Genomic DNA, 21,151 nt, shown 5'->3' on the forward strand with positions numbered 1-21,151 from the left:
GAATAATTGGCACTATAATGTTCTCTGTCCCAATCAAAAAGACAAAAGTATAATATGCAAAAAGAGAATTTTCAAATTTACTTTTTCTAACGTTTATATCAAATCATAAGTACGATTTATTTGCTTGAACCAAAATATTAATAACAAGAACTTTAAAGGTCAGTTTCAACTTTTAAAAAACTACGGAAAAATATTTCCCAGCCTTTAATCTCCATAAAGATCAATTAATCTTTTATCTATTCTTATCTGTTTTATCCTTTATCTCATTTAAAAATAACTAATCAGATATGAGTTTGCTTTATATCCACAAATAGTGTAAATAAATTTTATACCATGAGATATTCTTATCTTATAACATTTCAAGCTTTGAGCATATTAACTGTGGCCAAACAAGCACAATTATTTAAATTAAAAGTTAGCTAGCAAAAAGATGGTATCGTGCCCAAACTTTTTAACAATGTGGCTTTTCCTCCCTAATAATTCGGCCTATTAAATTGGAAATAGGGTCTCTTGCATTTTCATTAAAACCATTTAAATATAGAAATTATCGGCTAAAGATGAATATTTAATAGTAAAAGTTAGCGGGCATCATAGCAGCTCACTTTGCCAATGTATCAACTAATATTATATTTGTTTTAATTTATATGATACTTTTTTTAGTATGTTTAAAAATGAATAATATTTTTTATATTTAAAAAAGTTAACCTTAAGTTTCTTATTCGACTCTTAATAAGATAATTTATCGTACAGAAATATTTGTGAATTATTTTAGATCACAAATTTAAAAAATTATTTTTTATTTAAATTTTGTACCAGTCAAACACCTCCAATAAATTGGGACAGTACAAATTAAAAGACAATATAATAGTCCCAACTTGCTTGATCCACCTTTAGGAAAAGAAGAAGAGAAAAAAGACGGGGGGAAAGAACTTAGGTACTTAATTTACTTACAAAAATGTCAAACATGCATCTAAAGCTTACATTTTCATCCAAATTGTATAGTCATGGAAGAGAAATTGGTATCTAGCAACTCTACGGAGCACTTCATATATTAATCTTGGAAAAATAATAGTAGCAAGTTTTAAAGAAAATACAATTAGTTAATAGAAATTTTATAATTTTTGACATATATTAATGTGATACCCTGACCACAAACATGTTATAATAGTGATTAAACTTTACGTACTTTATTTCCACATGGTAAAAAATGTTGAAAATAAAACAAGATTCAAAAAGCAACTAAGTGACAAAAGAGACATTATATTCCTGTTGTTCCGAGACTTCTGTTCCTTTTTGGAGTATATAAATTAGCACTACCACTTGCAGTTTGCAAGCAGAAAACACTTAAGTTAATTACAAGCACAAAACATTCTTCAGAATGGCTTCTCTGTCTCTACACAAAGTATCTTTCTTTCTTTTAGTGATAACTTTCGCAGATCAGTTTACCAACTCGGTGACTCTCTCGCTGATGCCGGAAATGTCATCCGTACACCCGGCGCTTCCATTATATTCCGAGCCAACCAAGCTCCGTACGGTGAAACCTTCTTTAGAAGACCTACCGGCCGTTTCTCAAACGGCCGTATTATTATCGACTACATTTCCTCTGCTTTCAAACTCTCCTTCCTTAATGCTTACTTGGACAGAGGTGCTTCTTTTAGCCAAGGCGTTAACTTCGCTGTGGCTGGTGCCACGGCCCTAAATTCCTCTTTCTGGGCAGCTCGAGGTATTCGGCTGCCCACATGGAACACGCCGTTGGCTGCTCAATTAGGTTGGTTTAAATCTCATTTACAATCCACATGTGGTTCTAATTGTGCACAAACTCTTAGGAGTTCGTCTCTTATAGTAATGGGAGAATGGGGTGGCAATGATTATTACAATGGGTTTTTCCAAAACAAGCAATTACCTGAGGTCCGTACGTACGTTCCTTTTGTTGTTTCCGGTATTATGAGGAGCATCAAAGATGTGATTCAGCTTGGGGCAACTCGTATTTTGGTTCCAGGAATTTATCCACTGGGGTGTCTTCCTTTGTATTTGACATCTTTTCCTGATTCTAATGCAAATGGTTACGACCAATTGGGTTGCTTGAGAAATTATAATGATTTTGCTTCGTACCATAATAGATACCTAAACAGAGGTTTGGCATCTCTACAACGTGAATTTCCAAATGTTAGAATTGTCTATGGAGATTATTACGGGTCGCTTTTGACTCTTCTTCGCACTGCTTCTTCCTTTGGATTTAATCAGAATACGTTGTTAACTGCGTGCTGTGGAACTGGAGGACGATACAACTTTAATTTCAGGACTGTGTGTGGATCAGCTAGTGTAAGAGCTTGTTCTAACCCGCTCAATACGTGCATTGGGATGGTATTCATTTGACAGATGAAGCTCATCGTCATATGACAGACATTGTTGTCAAAGACATGCTTTCCAGATTCGGGTGTATCGTTTAGTTTGTTATTTGGGTGTTTTTCTTTTTCTTTTTGGTTGGTAATAATGATTTTCTTCGTTGGGTATTTGGGTGTTTAGAACACGACGATATATGTCCAAACTACACATTTTCGTCAAGTAATAAAGTGATTCGAAAGTCGGATATCGAATTTATAGAGATTTAGATTAATCGTTAACTAAGCAAACTAAAATCAATTAACTGTCCGAGATAATCAAAAGTTTGGTTTTCCTATTACAACTACTATTGCAAAATTTAAACACAGTGACCAAGGGAGATAGATTCCACGGTTGTGGTCGGTTTGTCAATCTTATTGAGTTCGTAATTACACATGTTAATCCACATTATCTATGATTGCTAGTTAACCGAATCGTTTATATAAATAGCATGTTCCCACAATAGTATCCGTCTATCCATACTATATCAACCCTATATTCCTATGGTCTTGAATCTATCATGAATGAATATAATACGATATTCAACTAAGCAAGACTGTTAGGTATATTCCTATCCTAATCGCGAAATTTTTTCTCGTGCCACGGGTTCAGAAATAAGCTCTCTCTAATTTCTCTCTAATGAAACACTGTTTTCCCAAGCATAGCATAGATAGCAAATAGAACTCAACTGCTGGCAAAACAATTAAGCAATTATGCCTAGAATTAGAGAAACAACCAAAGATGATAACTCGAATTAACGGTAATATAATTAATAAACTTCAATATTCATGACAACCACAACCCAAGAACGCGAAGTTTAGCTCCATATAGATATGCTAACAAAACAACAATTCATCAAAAGAAATATAAAGATTATTAAGTTTGATGGAAGAAAGATGAAATCTGATAAATTCCGACCGGTTCCGTGCTCTCTCCTTAGTCAAAAATTATATAAAAATTGTGTTTAGGAAATATTTATAGGTGTAAGGAGAAGCCTAAAGAAAATAACTAAGTCAAAAAAAAAAAAAAAAAGAAATAATCTCGAACCGGAATACTGGAGCATTTCACGCGTTAGGCTGCGCCTCGCAAGGCTGGTCGCGAACTAGCACTCTCGCGTCGCTTGGCATATGACGGCTGAAATTGACGCCTCACTTTGTTTCCAATTGATTTGCTGTGCCTAACTTCTGTTTTCTTTTCAAATCCTTTGCAATTGTTTCTTTTTTTTTTCATCATTCTTGTGATCATCTAATTTTTGACTATATTTGAATTTTTTTATCACTTTTTAGTATGTAAATATATTTTAAGTTTAATCTACATATTTTAACTCTTATTTCTCCTTTTATATATATTACTGAAAGAAATTGAAACAATAATAAAATAAAATTAAAAAAAGAGTCACATTTTTAGTATAGGTTTTATCTTCATTTGCAAAGAAAAAAAAAAGGTTTTTAAAAAAATTATTATGTTTTACGTCTATATTAATTTAATTTCTAAGTTAGATGCTTTAATAAATAAAATATTGAGTATGTAGTAATTTTACCTTGCTATTTTTAGTTTAGTAGGAGTATGTTTTGTTTTTCTTTTAGTTATCAAGAAAAGAAAATCAGCCAAAAACAAAAAGTGAGCAAATGAGATTATGTCATCTTAGCACAAAATGACAAAGTTTGATTCCTTTTTATCCAAAATTCTCGTGGCATCACATGGGCAGACTCGCGTTTTGGCCATTTCAATTTTTTTGGAAGAATATTCTATCCACATTTCTTCATTTTTATCCCCATACATACACCTCACGTAAAACCCCAATCTCGGGAGCTAACCTAAATTACTAAATCCCTAAGTGAAGGGACGACCTAGAGCCAAGAGAAGCAGCGACTTCTCATCTTCTTTTCCTCAAGAATTGCCGCCCACCCCAAGAACTTAGATCTGATTCTCTCAAAAATTGAGAGAACACTTTTGGACTCACATTATAAAGCCAAATTTTCAAGTAAATGATGAGATGAACAAGAAATATATACTTGGAAATATGGGAGAAAATGGATGGAACATGACAGATTTGAGCTCACAAAACCGGCGACTCTTCTTGTTTCTGCTACTGTTGAGTTTGGCCTAATATGATTGTCCCCCCCTGAAATTTCTTTGCCTGCTCATATCTTCTCTGTACATTAAAAGAAAACTTTTGCCTCTAATTCTTGTTCAAGAGATATTTAGTCAAGCGTTTTTTCATACATTAATATTCAGCTCTTTAACAAGTTTGGTCGAGCCCGAGTTACTCTAAGCACGTCGCCAGTTCGAGGTTTTTTGAGGTTCTGGTAGCCGTTCGAGTTTTGTTACTGGTTCTCAGTCCTTGCTCTATTTTGGTCGCTGCTGTTTTTTTTATATTCCTTTCGAGTTCAATCGTCGGAATTCTCATTAAGTTATAATCGTTGGAGATTAGAATATATAAAGAAATCTTATCGAGGTCCGTTCCTCTACTCTTAACTCTCTTTACCATTTTTATATGTTTCTGATTGTGTGATAATGTTGGGCTTAATGTTGGCTTTTTGAGTTCTGTTTGAATTTTCTAATCACGTTCCTTAGAGATGCATCAATGTTAGTTTATATCTTGTCTGCTATGTGTGAGTTTTACAACACGTCTTCGAGAAGATGGATATTAACATGCTTATGAAACTTATATGATTCATTAATTGTTTGGTTAAGGTCTTTAGGAGTAGGCTGCTATAGGATCTTATAGTTTAATTATCTTTTTAAGCTTTGGTGTATAAGTTTTCAAATGCAGTAGCAACAACGTGAAGCCTATTCGCTTTAGTCGAAGTCATCTTTGTGAATTTTATCATATGTTTGTCTTTTCTCCGTATAATTAGTATGCTTTTCTTCCCAAATAAGTCAAGTCCGTAAGTCAGAGCCCTCACAACAATCCCAAATTAGCTAAGAATCACAAATTTGAACGTCGTAGTTGAGCGACTGTGCTAATTAGGCCAATTATTAATAGTTGAGCGACTGTGCTAAAACCACGGAACTCGGGAGTGCCTCACACCTTCTCCCGGGTTAACAGAATTCCTTACTCGGTCTTCTGTGTTTGCAGACCATAAATAAGAGTCAATTTCCTCGATTTGGGATTTAGAATAAACCGGTGACTTGGGACGCCATTAATTATTCCAAGTGGCGATTCTGAGATTAATTAAATAATCTCATTTCGATTTATGTTACTTTAATTGAAAAAACTCCAAACCCCTTGGGAAAAAAGAGGTGCGACAGCTCTGGCGACTCTGCTGGGGACAAGAACCCAGAATCTCTGGTTCAGGGTTCAGAATTCGAGCTTAGAATAACTGTTATACTTGGCTTTTATTTATTATATGATTTTTACGTATTGGAGCCTAATGTGCTAAATGCCGCTTTTTACTGCTTTGATATTATTTGAATTGTATATAAACTGTTACGAAACCCTTCTTCCCTCTGAGTCTTCTAAATCTTTTGGGAAGTGCATGCTGGCGTGACTTCTTTTCTGTTAGTGTCATACCCTAATTTAGAACGAGAATCGGATCAGTTACAAAGCCGGATGGCCTTTTGATTACCGGTACGTTGCCCCTCTCCCCCCCCTCCCCTCCCCCGGCTCGAGTTGTTCGCACGGGTAAGCCAGGTGTAGAACCTTACATAGAGGGTTTTAAGCCTAGAATAACACAGCCTCATGCCGGATCCCTAATAGGTACGTTTGTTTGCATCATGTGCATTTGACTTTGGGGACTCAACACAGGGGTTGGGTCTGTCTAGGATAGGTGTACCCAATTTAAAAGACCATTATGATGCATTTTTACGTGCTACTTGTGCATTTATCGGTTTCGGCTTGTATGTTGACCGGCTTTTAGAATAGGGAAAAAAAATCAAGCAAAATCAAGAAGTGAGGTAGGATAGAGAAATATCCGGTTCTAAAAATACTAGTGTTCAAAATATCCCGAAACTCTGCCGAAATTTAAAAAAAAAAGAGAGAAAAGAAAAAGATGAATCTTTGAAAAAATAAGTCCTATTTTTCCACGCGTCAAAACTCACCGAACTACGCGGGTTTGATTCCCACCAGGTGTGGGATACGTAGGCAACCCTCATCGGGTCCAGTCCCATTTTTGCAAAAATAATCAAAATCGGGAAATGTTATCATAAATAAAGTTCGGCGATGCCATTTTTGCCCAAATAGCCAGAAATGTCCCGATGGGACGCCGGAAGGTCGTTTTGGAAGAATAGCCACTCATGTTATTTTAAAAAAAAAAAAGAAAAAAAGAAAAAAGAAAAAAAAATTGGCCACTTAGCAAACACAACCCTAAAATCTTCTCCTCCGAAGTGTTGAAAGGTCGTATTTGCAAAAGTAGTCGTGATTTGTTTTCGGTTGTATTTTGCAAAAAATAATCTTTTCATGGTCAGTTTTATACAAAATTTTAATCTGGTCACCCTAATTTAAAAATGTGCAGAATGAGCACCGTTCAGAACTTACCTGTGAAGGTTATGGATCAGATTTCACTAGCACTCCACATGTGGTGGGAGAATTTGAGAAAACAAGGACGAGATATGGTTAACCAATACCTGGGGGCGCTCACTAGACTATTGAAAATTCAACATAGAAGGGACCTGATAGAGGCATTAGTGACATTCTGGGACCCCGCTCATAATGTTTTGCACTTCTCAGATTTTGAGTTTACGCCTACTTTGGAAGAAATGGAGGGTTATACTGGGACCACAGAGGTATTGAGACACAAGTACCTGGTATCTCCAAGGACTGTTACTCCCCACAAGTTTCTGGACTTACTAAAGATAAGCAGACAAATCAAGATTGGAAGTCTAGCAGGTGGAACTTCCACTTTTCATTTTCTATATCAGTGATACGGACATTTAAGGGGATTCAAAGACCCGAAAAATGAACTCTGCAGTAAAGGAAATCGATCAAAATGGGAGATCCATAGATGTTTTGCCTTCATGGTGGCGTTTTTAGGCCTTTTGGTATTTCCAAGGGAAGACGGGCATATTGATTTACAGGTAGCCGGGGTTGTCCACGTTCTGACTACTCAGGCCGAGAGTACCCTTTCACACATGATCGTATCAGATATATTCCGAGCCCTCACATTCTGTAAGGCTGAAGACAGGTTTTTCGATGGATGCAACCTGATGTTGCAAATGTGGATGATCGAGCACCTTTGTCATCGTCCTCGATACATAAACTATGGGTCTACGGGGAAAAATTGCATTGAAGAGTTTGGTACACGAGTGATAGGATTCGAAATTCTGAAAGGGGTCAAAGATTGGATTACCCGCCTTCGATCTACAACCGTAGATCAGATAGAGTGGACATTGGGTTGGCTTCTCGTTGATGAGATTGTTTATATGCCCGCCACTGGTCCCTACTTCTTGCTAATGGGTCTTCAAAGCATCCAACCCTATGCTCCATACCGGGTTTTGAGACAACTTGGAAGATGCCAGACAGTTCCTAGAGATGATGATCTTAGCACTTATGTGGTCGAAATCCGCTCTGATGCCCAATTTCCCGAAGAAGCGGTTCGCCAAATTTGGAGTGAATGCCAATATTTGGAGGCAAACACCCGAGTACGTGATTTGTCTAGGGGCGAGGTCTTACCTAGTTATGTTGCATGGTATGGAAAGAGAGTCGCGACAAATGGTGAATCTGAACGGCCGACTAAAAGACCTCATATCCAAGAATTTGTTGACACATCGCAGGAGCAGTGGGCTTGGTTAGCCAAAGAAAAGGAATACCGGGCCACCATAAGCAAATTAGAACAACAAATCAGAAAAATCAAATTTGATAGTAGTTTGCAGGCTGCCGAGGATGAAGGAGAAAAGATGAGATTGGTTCGGGAAAATGAGGCGCTCCGAGCCTAACTCCGGGACATGAGGATGGCCACTGAAACGCCTGTGAGGAGCAAGAGAGATGAAAAACTCATCGGCAACCTAAGGATGAAGGTGCATGACTATGCAGCTGACTTGACAAAGGCTGAAAGAGACTTGTTAAATGCTCAAGCAAAGTTGGCCAAAGGTGCGGAAGAACGAGCTAGATTAGCCCACCAGTATCAAATGGTAAAGTTCGAATGGGACAAGCAGGAAATAGTTGTGCACGGTGATGAGAACTTATCTGCTTACAATGACACAATTGTTCCGTTTATTGAAATTGAAGATAATAAAGGGCCTTGGTGTACCAAACGTTCGAAACAGTGTCTGTCGAGAAGATTCCTGAAGGAGAATGCATTCCAGGTCCAAAGCTACCCTCCGCGTCTGTCATGGTATCAAATGAAATGTTGAAGAATGGTTTTCTGTCGGGAAAAGGCCTGGGTTCATATCTGCAGGGTATTTCGTATTTCACATCCGGTGTGTCCACGTGAAAATTTCGGTACATTTGGTTTGGGATTCACACTCAGAGGGAAGGACATGAAAAAGGCTAAAAATTTGAAAAGAAAGGCATGGTACCTTCCTAAGCCTGTTCCACATATCTCCAAGTCTTTTGTCAAGCTAGGAGTCGTAAAACGCCCAATATCAAAGGTCCCAAAATCTTTGGTTGACTTTGATGAAGAGCTGCTCAAGAGGTTCCAGAGTCTGTTTGATGAGGTTAATATGGTGGAAGTCGGGGAAGGTTCCAATAATGCCGATGTGCAGCTCGTTGGGCCAAATGTGAAGCTTAGCAATTGGAAAGCTACTCCTCTCCCCACCCGGAAGGAGTATTGGTAGTTTGCTTTGTTTTCCTTTCTGTTATCTGGGTTATTCCAGGGTTGTAATCCAGAGTTTTTATTTTTTTTGCTTGTTTTGATGTACAAACCCTTCTATCCTTTTATTTTCAATGAAATACAATTTCCCGTTTTCCATTATTCCTGATAGCGTTTCATTTTTGTTTTGTTTATTTTTTCTGTATAGTTCTTTTTATGCTGGTTTCAATGACATGACATGCATGAGGAATTTTTTGCCAAATCTTAAAAGCCAATCTAATTCCGAAATAACAATCCAAGAAGTAGAGTGTGATGATGAAACAAAATATGATGGAGAAGCAGCATTTCAGGAAATCAGTAGAGAACTGAATCACTTTGAAGAAAATCCCAAACCTAATCTGAATGAAACTAAAGCAATCAATTTAGGAGATCAAGATAATATCAGGGAAACCAAGATAAGTGTGCATCTGGAACCACAAATCAAGGAAGAAATAATCAAAGCACTGTTTGAATATAAAGATATTTTTGCATGGTCGTATGATGACATGCAGGGTTTGAGCACTGATTTGGTAGTTCATAAATTACCAACTGATCCGGTATTTCCTCCAGTCAAGCAAAAGTTAAGGAAGTTCAAGACTGACATTAGTGTGAAGATCAAAGAAGAAATCACAAAGCAGCTTGACGCAAAGGTCATTCGGGTCACTCGATATCCCACTTGGTTAGCTAATGCCGTGCCAGTACCAAAGAAGGATGGTAAGACCAGGGTCTGTGTTAATTACCGTGATCTCAATAAGGCAAGTCCAAAAGATAACTTTCCATTGCCGAACATCCATATTCTAATCGACAATTGTGCCAAGCATAAGATTGGGTCTTTTGTGGATTGCTACGCAGGATATCACCAGATCCTGATGGATGAGGAAGATGCAGAAAAGACAGCATTCATCACACTATGAGGGACATACTGCTACCGGGTAATGCCATTTAGTTTGAAGAATGATGGGGCAACTTACATGAGGGCAATGACTACTATATTTCATGACATGATACACAAGGAAATTGAGGTTTATGTAGATGATGTGATCATAAAGTCAAAGAAGCAGTCTGACCATGTTGGAGACTTGAGAAAGTTTTTCCAAAGGCTCCGCAGGTACAACCTCAAGCTCAATCCGGCAAAATGTGCATTTGGTGTCCCGTCCGAGAAACTGTTGGGATTCGTAGTCAGTCGACGCAGTATTGAGTTGGACCCATCAAAGATCAAATCCATCCAAGAATTACCACCGCCAAAGAACAAAACCGAGGTGATGAGCCTTCTCAGAAGGTTAAACTACATCAGCAGGTTTATTGCTCAACTCACGACAACTTGTGAGCCCATCTTTAAGTTGCTGAAGAAGAATGCTACGGTTAAGTGGACTGATGAGTGTCAGGAAGAATTTGATAAGATCAAGAGTTACCTGTCAAACCCACCTGTGCTGGTCCCGCCAGAATCCGGGAGACCTTTAATTCTCTATTTGACGGTATTGGATAATTCTTTCGGTTGTGTGTTGGGTCAACACAATATCACAGGCAAGAAAAAGCAAGCTATTTATTATCTCAGCAAGAAGTTCACTCCTTATGAGGTTAAGTATACTCTTCTTGAAAGGACATGTTGCGCCCTGACTTGGTTAGCACAAAAGTTGAAGCATTATCTGTCATCCTACACTACTTACCTCATTTCTCGCATGGATCCTCTAAAGAATATCTTTCAGAAGCCTATGCCCACAGGAAGATTGGCAAAGTGACAGATTTTACTCATAGAGTTTGACATCATCTATGTGACTCGGACCGCGATGAAAGCCCAATCCTTGACCGATCATTTGGCCGAGAATCTGGTGGATGAAGAATATGAGCCACTGAAGACTTATTTTCCTGATGAAGAAGTGATGTATGTTGACGAGGCTGATCATGATGAAACGCCAGGTTGGAAACTCTTCTTTGATGGAGCTGTTAATATGAAAGGTGTCGGAATAGGGGTTGTACTCATTTCTGAAACAAGGCATCACTACCCCGTAACAGCTCAACTTCGATTTTATTGCACTAACAACATGGCTGAATACGAGGCATGCATTCTGGGTTTGAGGCTAGCTATAGACACGAGAGTTCAAGAAATATTGGTTTTGGGAGATTCAGATTTGTTGGTACACCAGATTCAGGGAGAATGGGAGACTCGAGATTTGAAGCTCATATCGTATCGACAATGTCTGCATGATCTTTGTCAACGATTCATGTCGGTAGAGTTCAGGCATGTTCCAAGGATTCATAATGAGATTGTCGACGCCTTGGCTACTCTGGCGTTAATGTTACACCATCCGGATAAGACTTATGTTGACCCTCTGCATATCCAAATCTGTGATCAGCATGCCTATTGCAATGTGGTTGAGGAGGAACCTGATGGTGAGCCTTGGTTCCATGATGTCAAGGAATACATCAAATCGGGGGTATATCTGGTACATGCCATAGGCGATCAAAAGAGAACCATTCGACGTCTGGCTAGTGGATTTTTCTTAAGTGGGGGAATATTGTACAAGAGAACTCCATATCTAGGATTACTAAGGTGTATAGATGCTAAACAAGCCTCGACTATCATGGCCGAAGTGCATTCCAGGGTTTGCGGGCCACATATGAGTGGGTATGTATTGGCAAAGAAGATTCTTCGAGCAAGTTATTATTGGCTCACCATGGAACGAGATTGCATCAGCTTTGTTCGCAAATGTCATCAATGCCAGGTGCACAGTGATTTGATTCATTCCCCACCATCTGAGTTGCACACAATGTCTGCACCTTGGCCCTTTGTTGTTTGGGGCATGGATGTCATTGGACCAATTGAGCCGGCAGCGTCAAACAGGCATAGGTTTATGCTGGTGGCCATTGGTTACTTTACCAAGTGGGTCAAAGCTGTAACTTTCAAGTCCGTGACCAAGAAGGCGGTGGTAGATTTTGTTCATTTAAACATCGTCTGCCGGTTCGGAATCCCCAAGGTAATTATCACAAATAATGCTGCTAACCTCAACAGTCATTTGATGAAAGAGGTATGCCAACAGTTCAAGATTATGCATCGAAACTCCACTCCGTATCGTCCTAAGGCAAACGGAGATATTGAGGCTGCTAACAAGAACATAAAGAAGATACTTCGTACGATGGTGCAAGGTTCCAGGCAATGGCATGAAAAGTTACCTTTTTCTTTACTGGGTTATCGCACTACTGTTCGCACTTCAATAGGTGCAACTTCCTATTTGCTGGTATATGGAATCGAGGCAGTTATACCTGCGGAAGTTGAGATTTCATCCCTGCGGATTGTTGCTGAAGCTGAAATTGATGATGATCAGTGGGTCAAGACCCGGCTAGAGCAATTGAGTTTAATTGATGAAAAACAATTGGCAGCAGTATGTCACAGTCAATTGTATCAGAAAAGAATGGCAAGAGCATACAACAAGAAGGTGCGTCCCTAAAAATTTGAATTGGGTTAGCTGGTGTTGAAACGCATCCTTCCACATCAGGCTGAAGCTAAAGGCAAGTTCGCCCCAAACTGGAAGGGGCCGTTCATTGTGACAAAGGTGTTTCCCAATGGTGCTTTGTATTTAACAGACATAGAAGGTAAATGTGTCGATATGGCTATTAATTCTGATGCAGTCAAGAGATATTATGTATGATTTCTTTGCTTATCTTCAATCGCATTTTGTACTAGGCATGTTCAAAGTTGGAATGACGAAGGCATTTTATTCTGCTATTCCAAATAATTTTATCATTTGTTACCCTTTTTTGAGCCTTATTTATTTTCTTTCATACCCCTCTTTTGGAATCAGAAGTAGAGTTAGAAATATAAAAGAAAAGAAAAGAAAAAAAAGAAAAAAAAAGAGAAGGAAAAGAGAAAAGCAAAAGAAAGAAAAGAGAAAAGAAAGGAGAAAAGAAAAAGAAAAGCAAAGTAACAAAAACAAAACAACTTTTACTAGTTTGAACTACATTCGACCTGATTCCTTTTAAGGATACGTAGGCAGCCTTACACGGTTCGGTCCTATCAAAATAAAAATCCAAAATTCTCTATATTCGAAGAAACTGGGGCAGAAGTTTTAGTTTTGTAAAAAGATCTGATTCCAAAAGTTATAATTTTGAAACCCTTCATCTTAAATTATTTTGAACCTGCATGCCACCCTTTCTTTCTAACCCTGTCCAAAACCTACACTACAGTCCGAAGAAAGACCTTCTGATCAACTTTGAGGATGCCAAGTCAAGTGAGATGGAGGTATAATTAACATTATGGGTAGCACCTTTGTTCATGGGCACAAGGAAAAGTGAATAAATGAGAGTCTTATTGGTGAAAATCCTCACAAGCACCATAGGGAAATGGTGAGTCGAGAGAAAATTCAAATGAGAGAGTCTTATTGGTGAATACCCTCACTGGCACCATAAGACGATGGTGAGTCGAGAGAAAATTCAAATGAGAGAGTCTTATTGGTGAAAACCCTCACGGGCACCATAAGACGATGGTGAGTCGAGAGAAAATTCAAATGAGAGAGTCTTATTGGTGAAAACCCTTACGGGGACTGTAAGGCGACAATGAGTTGGGAGATGAGCAAATGAGAGAGGTTTGCTGGTGAAAACCCTTTGGGGCACTACAAGCCGTTTGAGGTTCATGACTTTACAGAGAAATTGAATTATGGAAACCCCGGTTTTGAAGTATGAAGACATGGCATGAACTCAAATGTGATTAGTTGGATGGATTAAGCTGATCAATCCGAAATGCATGTCATGATCATTGGAGCAAGCTGCTTCATTCAGATAAGTCTCTTTTTTATTTTTCTTCAAATAGTCTTTTTTTTATTCCTTTTTATTCCTAATTCTCGAAGTGACTTCGCTTCTTTTCTTTTGGGTCTATTTTTCTAAGTCTCTGTCAAATTAGTCTTTGTTAAGAAGGAAAGAAAGGACTTCAAAGCCCGTTACCAGCTTTTTATTTGCACCAAGCGAAATTCGGCCAGGCACATCACAAGTGACATGATTTAGAATGAGCAATGCGGTGGTAATTGAAGTTCATGTGATCATGTGATTCGTGAAGTTTTAGGAAAGGTAAAGGTTCAACAATTGTCAGAATAAAAGTGCCATACGACGAGTTGAGCGTAAGGGATTCAAGCCCTTCAGAGGTTTTGTGGTTGAGGTCCGATCAAAAGGTCAAACAAATTCTTTGTAGCCCGAAGCAGCTAATCAGAATGAAGCGGGGTCGTGGCAGAAGCAGACACTTTCAGCAAGGATGCCACAAACTAACCGCCACATTTTCAAACTGACAAATTTTTTTTTTGTTTTAAGAAGGGGAAAGAAATCTTGTTTGCTTTGCCAGGAATCCTCCATGAGAAAGCATGCTCTAGATAAGTTCAGTTTTAAGTTTTCAGGACCCTCCCGGATAATGGGATTTAATTTCAAGTTTTCAGGACCCTCCTGGATAATGGGATCTAGTTTTAAGGTTTTAGGACTCTCCTGGATAATGGAATGCAACTAACAATCAATGAATGTTCCTGGTACAAACTGGGACAGAAAATTTTCTCAGTTTTGTCTGTGTTGTTGTGATAGCAGGCACCCACCTGGAGAACGAGAGAATTTATTTCAAGTTTTATGTCATCAGGCACCCACCTGGAGAACGAGGGAATTTATTTCAAGTTTTAAGTCATCAGGCGCCCATCTGGAGAACGAGGGAATTCATTTCAGTTTTAAGTCAAAATCAGGTACCCACCTGGAGAACGAGGGAATTTATTTCAAGTTTTAACTCATTAGGCGCCCACCTAGAGAACGAGGGAATTCATTCATTTTTAAGTGATCAGGCGCCCACCTGGAGAACGAGGGAATTCATTTCAGCTTTAAGTCAAAATTAGGCGCCCACCTGGAGAACGAGGGAATTTATTTCGGTTTTAAGTCAACATGCGCCCACTTGGAGAACGAGGGAATTCACTTTAGCTTTAAGTCAAAATCAGGTGCCCACCTGGAGAACGAGGGAATTCATTTTAGCTTTAAGTTAAAATCAGGCACCCACTTGGAGAACGAGGGAATTTATTTCAAGTTTTAAGTCACTAGACGCCCACCTGGAGAACGGGGGAATTCATTTTAGTTTTAAGTCATCAGGCGCCCACCTGGAGGACGAGGGAATTCATTTCAGCTTTAAGTCAAAATCAGGCGCCCACCTGGAGAACGAGGGAATTTATTTCGGTTTTAAGTCAACATGCGCCCACCTGGAGAACAAGGGAATTTATTTCAAGTTTTAAGGCAGTAGGCACCCACCTGGAGCACGAGGGATTTCATTTCAAGTTAAAGTCAGTCACAGGCGCCCACCTGGAGAATGGGGGAATTTATTTTAAGTTCAAGTCAGTCGCAGGCGCTCACCTGGAGAATGAGGGAATTCATTTCAAGTCAGTATCAGGCGCCCACCTGGAGAACGAGGGAATTTATTTTAGTTTTAAGTCAGTTGCAGGCGCCCACCTGAAGAACGAGGGAAGTCATTTCAGAATTCAATTCAAGTTAGAAGTAGCAAAAGCTCGCCTCAAGAATGCGAGTCGACAGTCCGATATAACCAAAGGAAGAAGTCTCAATCCAGAATAAAAGAAAAGAAAAGAAGAGAAGTGAATCCAAGATGCAGAAGCCGATGAACGATGTGAACTGCTCAAGACATGGCTAAAGTCACGAGCACTGCATGTCCGGTCTTGATCCGAAGAAGCTGAAGAAGATGAATCTGCACCTGCAGCTAGCAAGCATCAAGGTTCGAATCAAAGGTCTACATGAAGAACCATTCAAGACTCAAGATCAAGTTTCAGAAGACTTATAGATGAGAATCTTGTAACTCATAGCTGACAGGCTTAGTTAGTCTTTTTCATTTTTGATTTTGATGTAATAACAGGACCGCGGACCGGAAACTCGACGGAACGATACCTAACTCGACTCTCTCATCCTCTCCACACACTCTATCACTTCATTCACCTCTTGAACTACACGCGACTTGATTTTCTTATAACCCTGGATATGTAGGCTGTCCAAAACAAGGACTCGGTTGCACCTTTTCCTTTTATTTTCTTCCTCTTTTGAATAACGTTATGGTCAAATATTAGTCACAAGGCTCACTTTGTCTTTTCCTGAAAACTCTTCATGTTTCCAAGCAAAGAGGGGCAGCTGTGAGCACCTAATTTTTGACTATATTTGAGTTTTTCATCACTTTTTAGTATGTAAATATATTTTAAGTTTAATCTACATATTTTAACTCTTATTTCTCCATTTATATATATTACTTAAGAAAATTGAAAACAATAATAATAAAAAAAAAGAGTCACATTTTTAGTATAGGTTTTATCTTCATTTGCAAAGAAAAAAAAAAGGTTTTTAAAAAATTTATTATGTTTTACGTCTATATTAATTTAATTTCTAAGTTAGATGCTTTAATAAATAAGATATTGAGTATGTAGTAATTTTACCTTGCTATTTTTAGTTTAGTAGGAATATGTTTTGTTTTTCTTTTAGTTATTATCAAGAAAAGAAAATCAGCCATAAACAAAAAGTGAGCAAATGAGATTATGCCATCTCAGCACAAAATGACAAAGTTTCATAACAAAGTTCGATTCCTTTTTATCCAAAATTCTCATGGCATCACATGGGCAGACTCGCGCTTTGGCCATTTCAGTTTTTTTGGAAGAATATTTTATCCACATTCCTTCATTTTTATCCCCATATATACACCCCACATAAAACCCCAATCTCGGGAGCTAACCTAAATTACTAAATCCCTAAGTGAAGGGACGACCTAGAGCTAAGAGAAGCAGCGGCTTCTCATCTTCTTCTCCTCAAGAATCGCCGCCCACTCCAAGAACTTAGATCTGATTCTCTCAAAAATTAAGAGAACACTTTTGGACTCACATTATAAAGCCAAATTTTCAAGTAAATGATGAGATGAACAAGAAATATATACTTGGAAATATTGGGAGAAAATGGATGGAACATGACATATTTGAGCTCACAAAACCGGCGACTCTTCTTGTTTCTGCTACTATTGAGTTTCGCCTAATATGATTGTCCCCCCTGAAATTTCTTTGCCTGCTCATCTCTTCTCTGTACATTGAAAGAAAACTTTTGCCTCTAATTCTTGTTCAAGAGATATTTAGTCAAGCATTTTTTCATACATTAATATTCAGCTCTTTAACAAGTTTGGTCGAGCCCGCGTTACTCTAAGCACGTGGCCCGTTCGAGATTTTTTGAGGTTCTGGTAGCCGTTCGAGTTTTGTTACTGGTTCTCGGTCCTTGCTCGATTTTGGTCGCAGCTATTTTTTTTATATTTCTTTTGAGTTCAATCGTCGAAATTCTCATTAAGTTGTAATCGTCAGAGATTAGAATATATAAAGAAATCTTATCGAGGTCCGTTCCTCTACTCTTAACTCTCTTTACCATTTTTATATGTTTCTGATTGTGTGATAATGTTGGGCTTAATGTTGGCTTTTTGAGTTCTGTTTGAATTTTCTAATCACGTTCCTTAGAGATGCATCAATATTAGTTTATATCTTGTCTGCTATGTGAGTTTTACAACACGTCTTCGAGAAGATGGATATTAACATGCTTATGACACTTATATGATTCATTAATTGTTTGGTTAAGGTCTTTAGGAGTAGGCTGCTATAGGATCTTATAGTTTAATTAGCTTTTTAAGCTTTGGTGTATAAGTTTTCAAATGCAGTAGCAACAACGTGAAGCCTATACGCTTTAGTCGAAGTCATCTTTGTGAATTTTATCATATGTTTGTCTTTTCTCCGTATAATTAGTATGCTTTTCTTCCCAAATAAGTCAAGTCCGTAAGTCAGAGCCCTCACAACAATCCCAAATTAGCTAAGAATCACAAATTTGAACGTCGTAGTTTGCTTTAGGCGCGATTAATAAATTATTGTGGCCGTTGGTACGGTTCCTGTGGCATGGTCACAATACGTTAATCCCATTCGGATGTGCATTTAATGTGACCCGATCACAACTTCTAATAATAATAAAACAAACATGTTGTAAGTCGCGGGTGCGTTTTACGTGATGCGATTTGCAATATGTACAAAAATAACGAGTGCGCGACATCGCGACTTCAAATAATTTCCATAAATACTAAAAGCGGTTAAATAATTATTAAAAGCGGTCAAAGGTAAAAATGCACAATAGTTCTAAAACAGGTAATAAATCAGATAATTAGGCCAATTATTAATAGCTGAGCGACTGTGCTAAAACCACAGAACTCGGGAGTGCCTCATACCTTCTCCCGGGTTAACATAATTCCTTACTCGGTCTTCTGTGTTCGCAGACCATAAATAAGAGTCAATTTCCTCGATTTGGGATTTAGAATAAACCGGTGACTTGTGACACCATTAAGTATTCCAAGTGGCGACTCTGAGATTAATTAAATAATCTCATTTCGATTTATGTCACTTTAATTGGAAAAACTCCTAACCCCTTGGAAAAAAGGAGGTGTGACAATTGTCTAATTATGTCATTATAATATTTCCAATTAATAAATAATCATGAACCATTTTGGTAGTGTATAAAATACACATAAACTTTTAAGTTACTCTCAATTTCATCTTCAAAGTACCTACACATAAAATAAACTCAATTAAACATAAATATAGTATAATTTAGTATTAAAGCACCAAAATATAAGGTAATCAATGCACTAATCAAATATCATTATCCCACACTTAAACGTTGCTCGTCCTCGAGTCAACCAACAATTTGCATTATCTTTGAGTACTTTATATTTACACAATCGAGGCACACTACACCAATGACCATGGTTCATAGCAACAATTAAACTGTAGCATATGCAATCACTTACACTTCCCTTAACTTATGCCATTCTTCAAAAATATTCACAATAAATACGACATGCTTATAACAATCCTAGCCTCTAACACCGACTCAGTGTTACAATGCACTCATGGCTTGAACACCCAACATCCTAGAGAAGTCTAATAACGTTATTTATCCCTCATGAAACCATGTGCACTCACAACAAGAACAAAAGAGTAAGTTGAGTCCACACATTGAAATCAAATTCTCAAATATATTTTAAGGACTCATATATATCAAAGAAAATAGCTCACTCTCACAAAAGAAGTCACATGCATGCAATTATGCTTGCCCTTAATGTAAATCACTACTAATGTAGGCTCTCTCGATCTAAAATCAATTAGGACTTTTTTTATGGTTGTAATGTGGGCTAAGGGACGGGTAGGATATATATATAAGAATATTGGCTAGTCCTCCTATGCACTTTAACACATCACATAATCAACTGTAAGCGCAAATTCTTCAATCCCAATTTTAATTTCACAACTAAAATCATCCCTAACAACATTTTCTCTTTCTTTAGGCACTACTTTAATTCATTCCTATTAGCAAGAACAAGTTGTCAACTTATTCATCTATATTTTTCCTTCTCTTTTTTTCAGATTTTGTTTTTCTTTACAATTTTCGGTAGTAGTGTATTCTTTAACAAAACAAGTGCATCTTTCTTCCTTTCATTGGTTCCGCTCGAAAGCCATCCTAATTCCCTCTTTACTTCTTTTAGCGCTCATTTCACAATTAAAGTGTTTTAAGAGGTAAAATGATCAAAACAATGTCAATTAAGAACAAACGGGAATAGACTTGTAATGTGGGTGCCAAATAAATGTTTATAGGCTCAAAAGGGTTAACTAGGGACAAATTTTATTTGTGATCTGCATTAAGCTCAAAAAGAACAAAGACAGCCTAAAATTATTTTTCAAATTGGGCATCACCTAAAATTTCGCTTCGACTCACATACCGGGCAAGTTCTAGACACAAGTACAATGACATGGACTACACAAAAATCACACTTCACACATGGCACATGACTCACTAAGGACGGTCTCATTCCGACTCTCAAACTAATGCAAGTATTCACAGAGCCACAAGATATTAAGCATTAAGAACAAAGTGAACACAAGTCAAGAAAATGAGACATATGCATCACAAAACATGCTATCCAATTTATAAAGGCATTATGATCAATTTCAAAGCATAAGGAAGATACTACACATACCAAAGCTTAAATATGCTACTATCAAACAAGTCAAGGGCTCCTAGGACTCTCATCTTTCTTCCTCCATTTTTTCCTAAGTCCTACACTAAAAAAAAACTATTACCCGGTTCAAACTACATCCCACGATAAAAAATCGAGGCACAAATAAAAATCACGGGGGATTATTTCTACCTAAAGGAAACTAAAAGACATATTTTTAGATTTTTGTTTAGACTTTAATCCCTCAAGAAATCTGTCTAGGAGATCCATCGTCGAGAAAAGTCCAATTTTTCTAACCTTTGTTTTCCGATTATTCTTTATTTAAGCTACTAAAATACTACACAACTACGAAAATAAAAAATAAGAAGCTAAAATCAAAATAAGAAGTTAATAGTTTTACTAACATACTACTACTAATTATCTAGAGAAATTCTCCAACCCCACACTTAAAGGAGTGCAGTGTCCCCAATACACAAATAAAGTAAAACAATAACGAGGGTGGACAAGAAACTCCCTGAAAAGCCAAAGGTCGAAGCAATGGCTGCTCATAGGGTACTCAGACTTCCCCAGGCATGGTCCTTTGTATGAGAACCCCACAATTAGTTCTCACCATTGTCACACCCTTTTTTCACCTCTAACACTCTTTAAAAATAATAAAAGATTTTTGAAGCTAGAAAGGGTTTCAATTTGAAAAGTGACAAAAAATTACATTTCGAAGGAATTTCAGAGTCGCCACCTGACATTTGGTTTTGATGTGTCAGGTCATCATTTAAAAAAAAAATAATTTTTCTTCAAAACACATTTGACTGTTATACGAGTTTGTACCAGAGATTCAGGTAAGGGGGTTCATTTGACTCGGGGAGAAGGTGTTAGGCATTCCCTGAGTCCCGTAACTAGTACGGTTGAGTACATAATCAAATTGGCTTTTAAGAATACTCAGATTGAGGTGGAAACACGAAAAAGGCTCGAGGTCATCCCCGCCTAATAAAAGAAAAATAAGAAAAAAGAA

At 37.8% G+C, this 21,151-nt stretch overlaps 2 protein-coding genes across 2 annotated transcripts; both read left to right on the forward strand.

The window, feature by feature from the left end:
- Nucleotides 1–1,353: 1,353 nt before the first annotated feature.
- Nucleotides 1,354–2,513, forward strand: LOC104092131 (acetylajmalan esterase-like; the record flags this gene model as incomplete). Its single annotated transcript, XM_009597652.4, has 1 exon — nucleotides 1,354–2,513. A coding segment is annotated over one exon (1,023 nt), but the record flags the coding sequence as incomplete, so codon positions are not given.
- Nucleotides 2,514–10,900: 8,387 nt separating this feature from the next.
- LOC138909448 (uncharacterized) lies at nucleotides 10,901–12,760 on the forward strand. Its single transcript, XM_070200647.1, has 4 exons — nucleotides 10,901–11,030; nucleotides 11,346–11,504; nucleotides 12,330–12,547; nucleotides 12,608–12,760. Exons 1-4 carry the CDS (start codon nucleotides 10,901–10,903, stop codon nucleotides 12,758–12,760), a joined length of 660 nt encoding a protein of 219 aa, XP_070056748.1.
- The last annotated feature ends 8,391 nt before the right edge of the window (nucleotides 12,761–21,151 follow it).

This window comes from Nicotiana tomentosiformis, chromosome 4 (genome assembly GCF_000390325.3).
Source record: "Nicotiana tomentosiformis chromosome 4, ASM39032v3, whole genome shotgun sequence".
In the NCBI taxonomy this organism is placed as follows: Eukaryota; Viridiplantae; Streptophyta; class Magnoliopsida; order Solanales; family Solanaceae; genus Nicotiana; species Nicotiana tomentosiformis.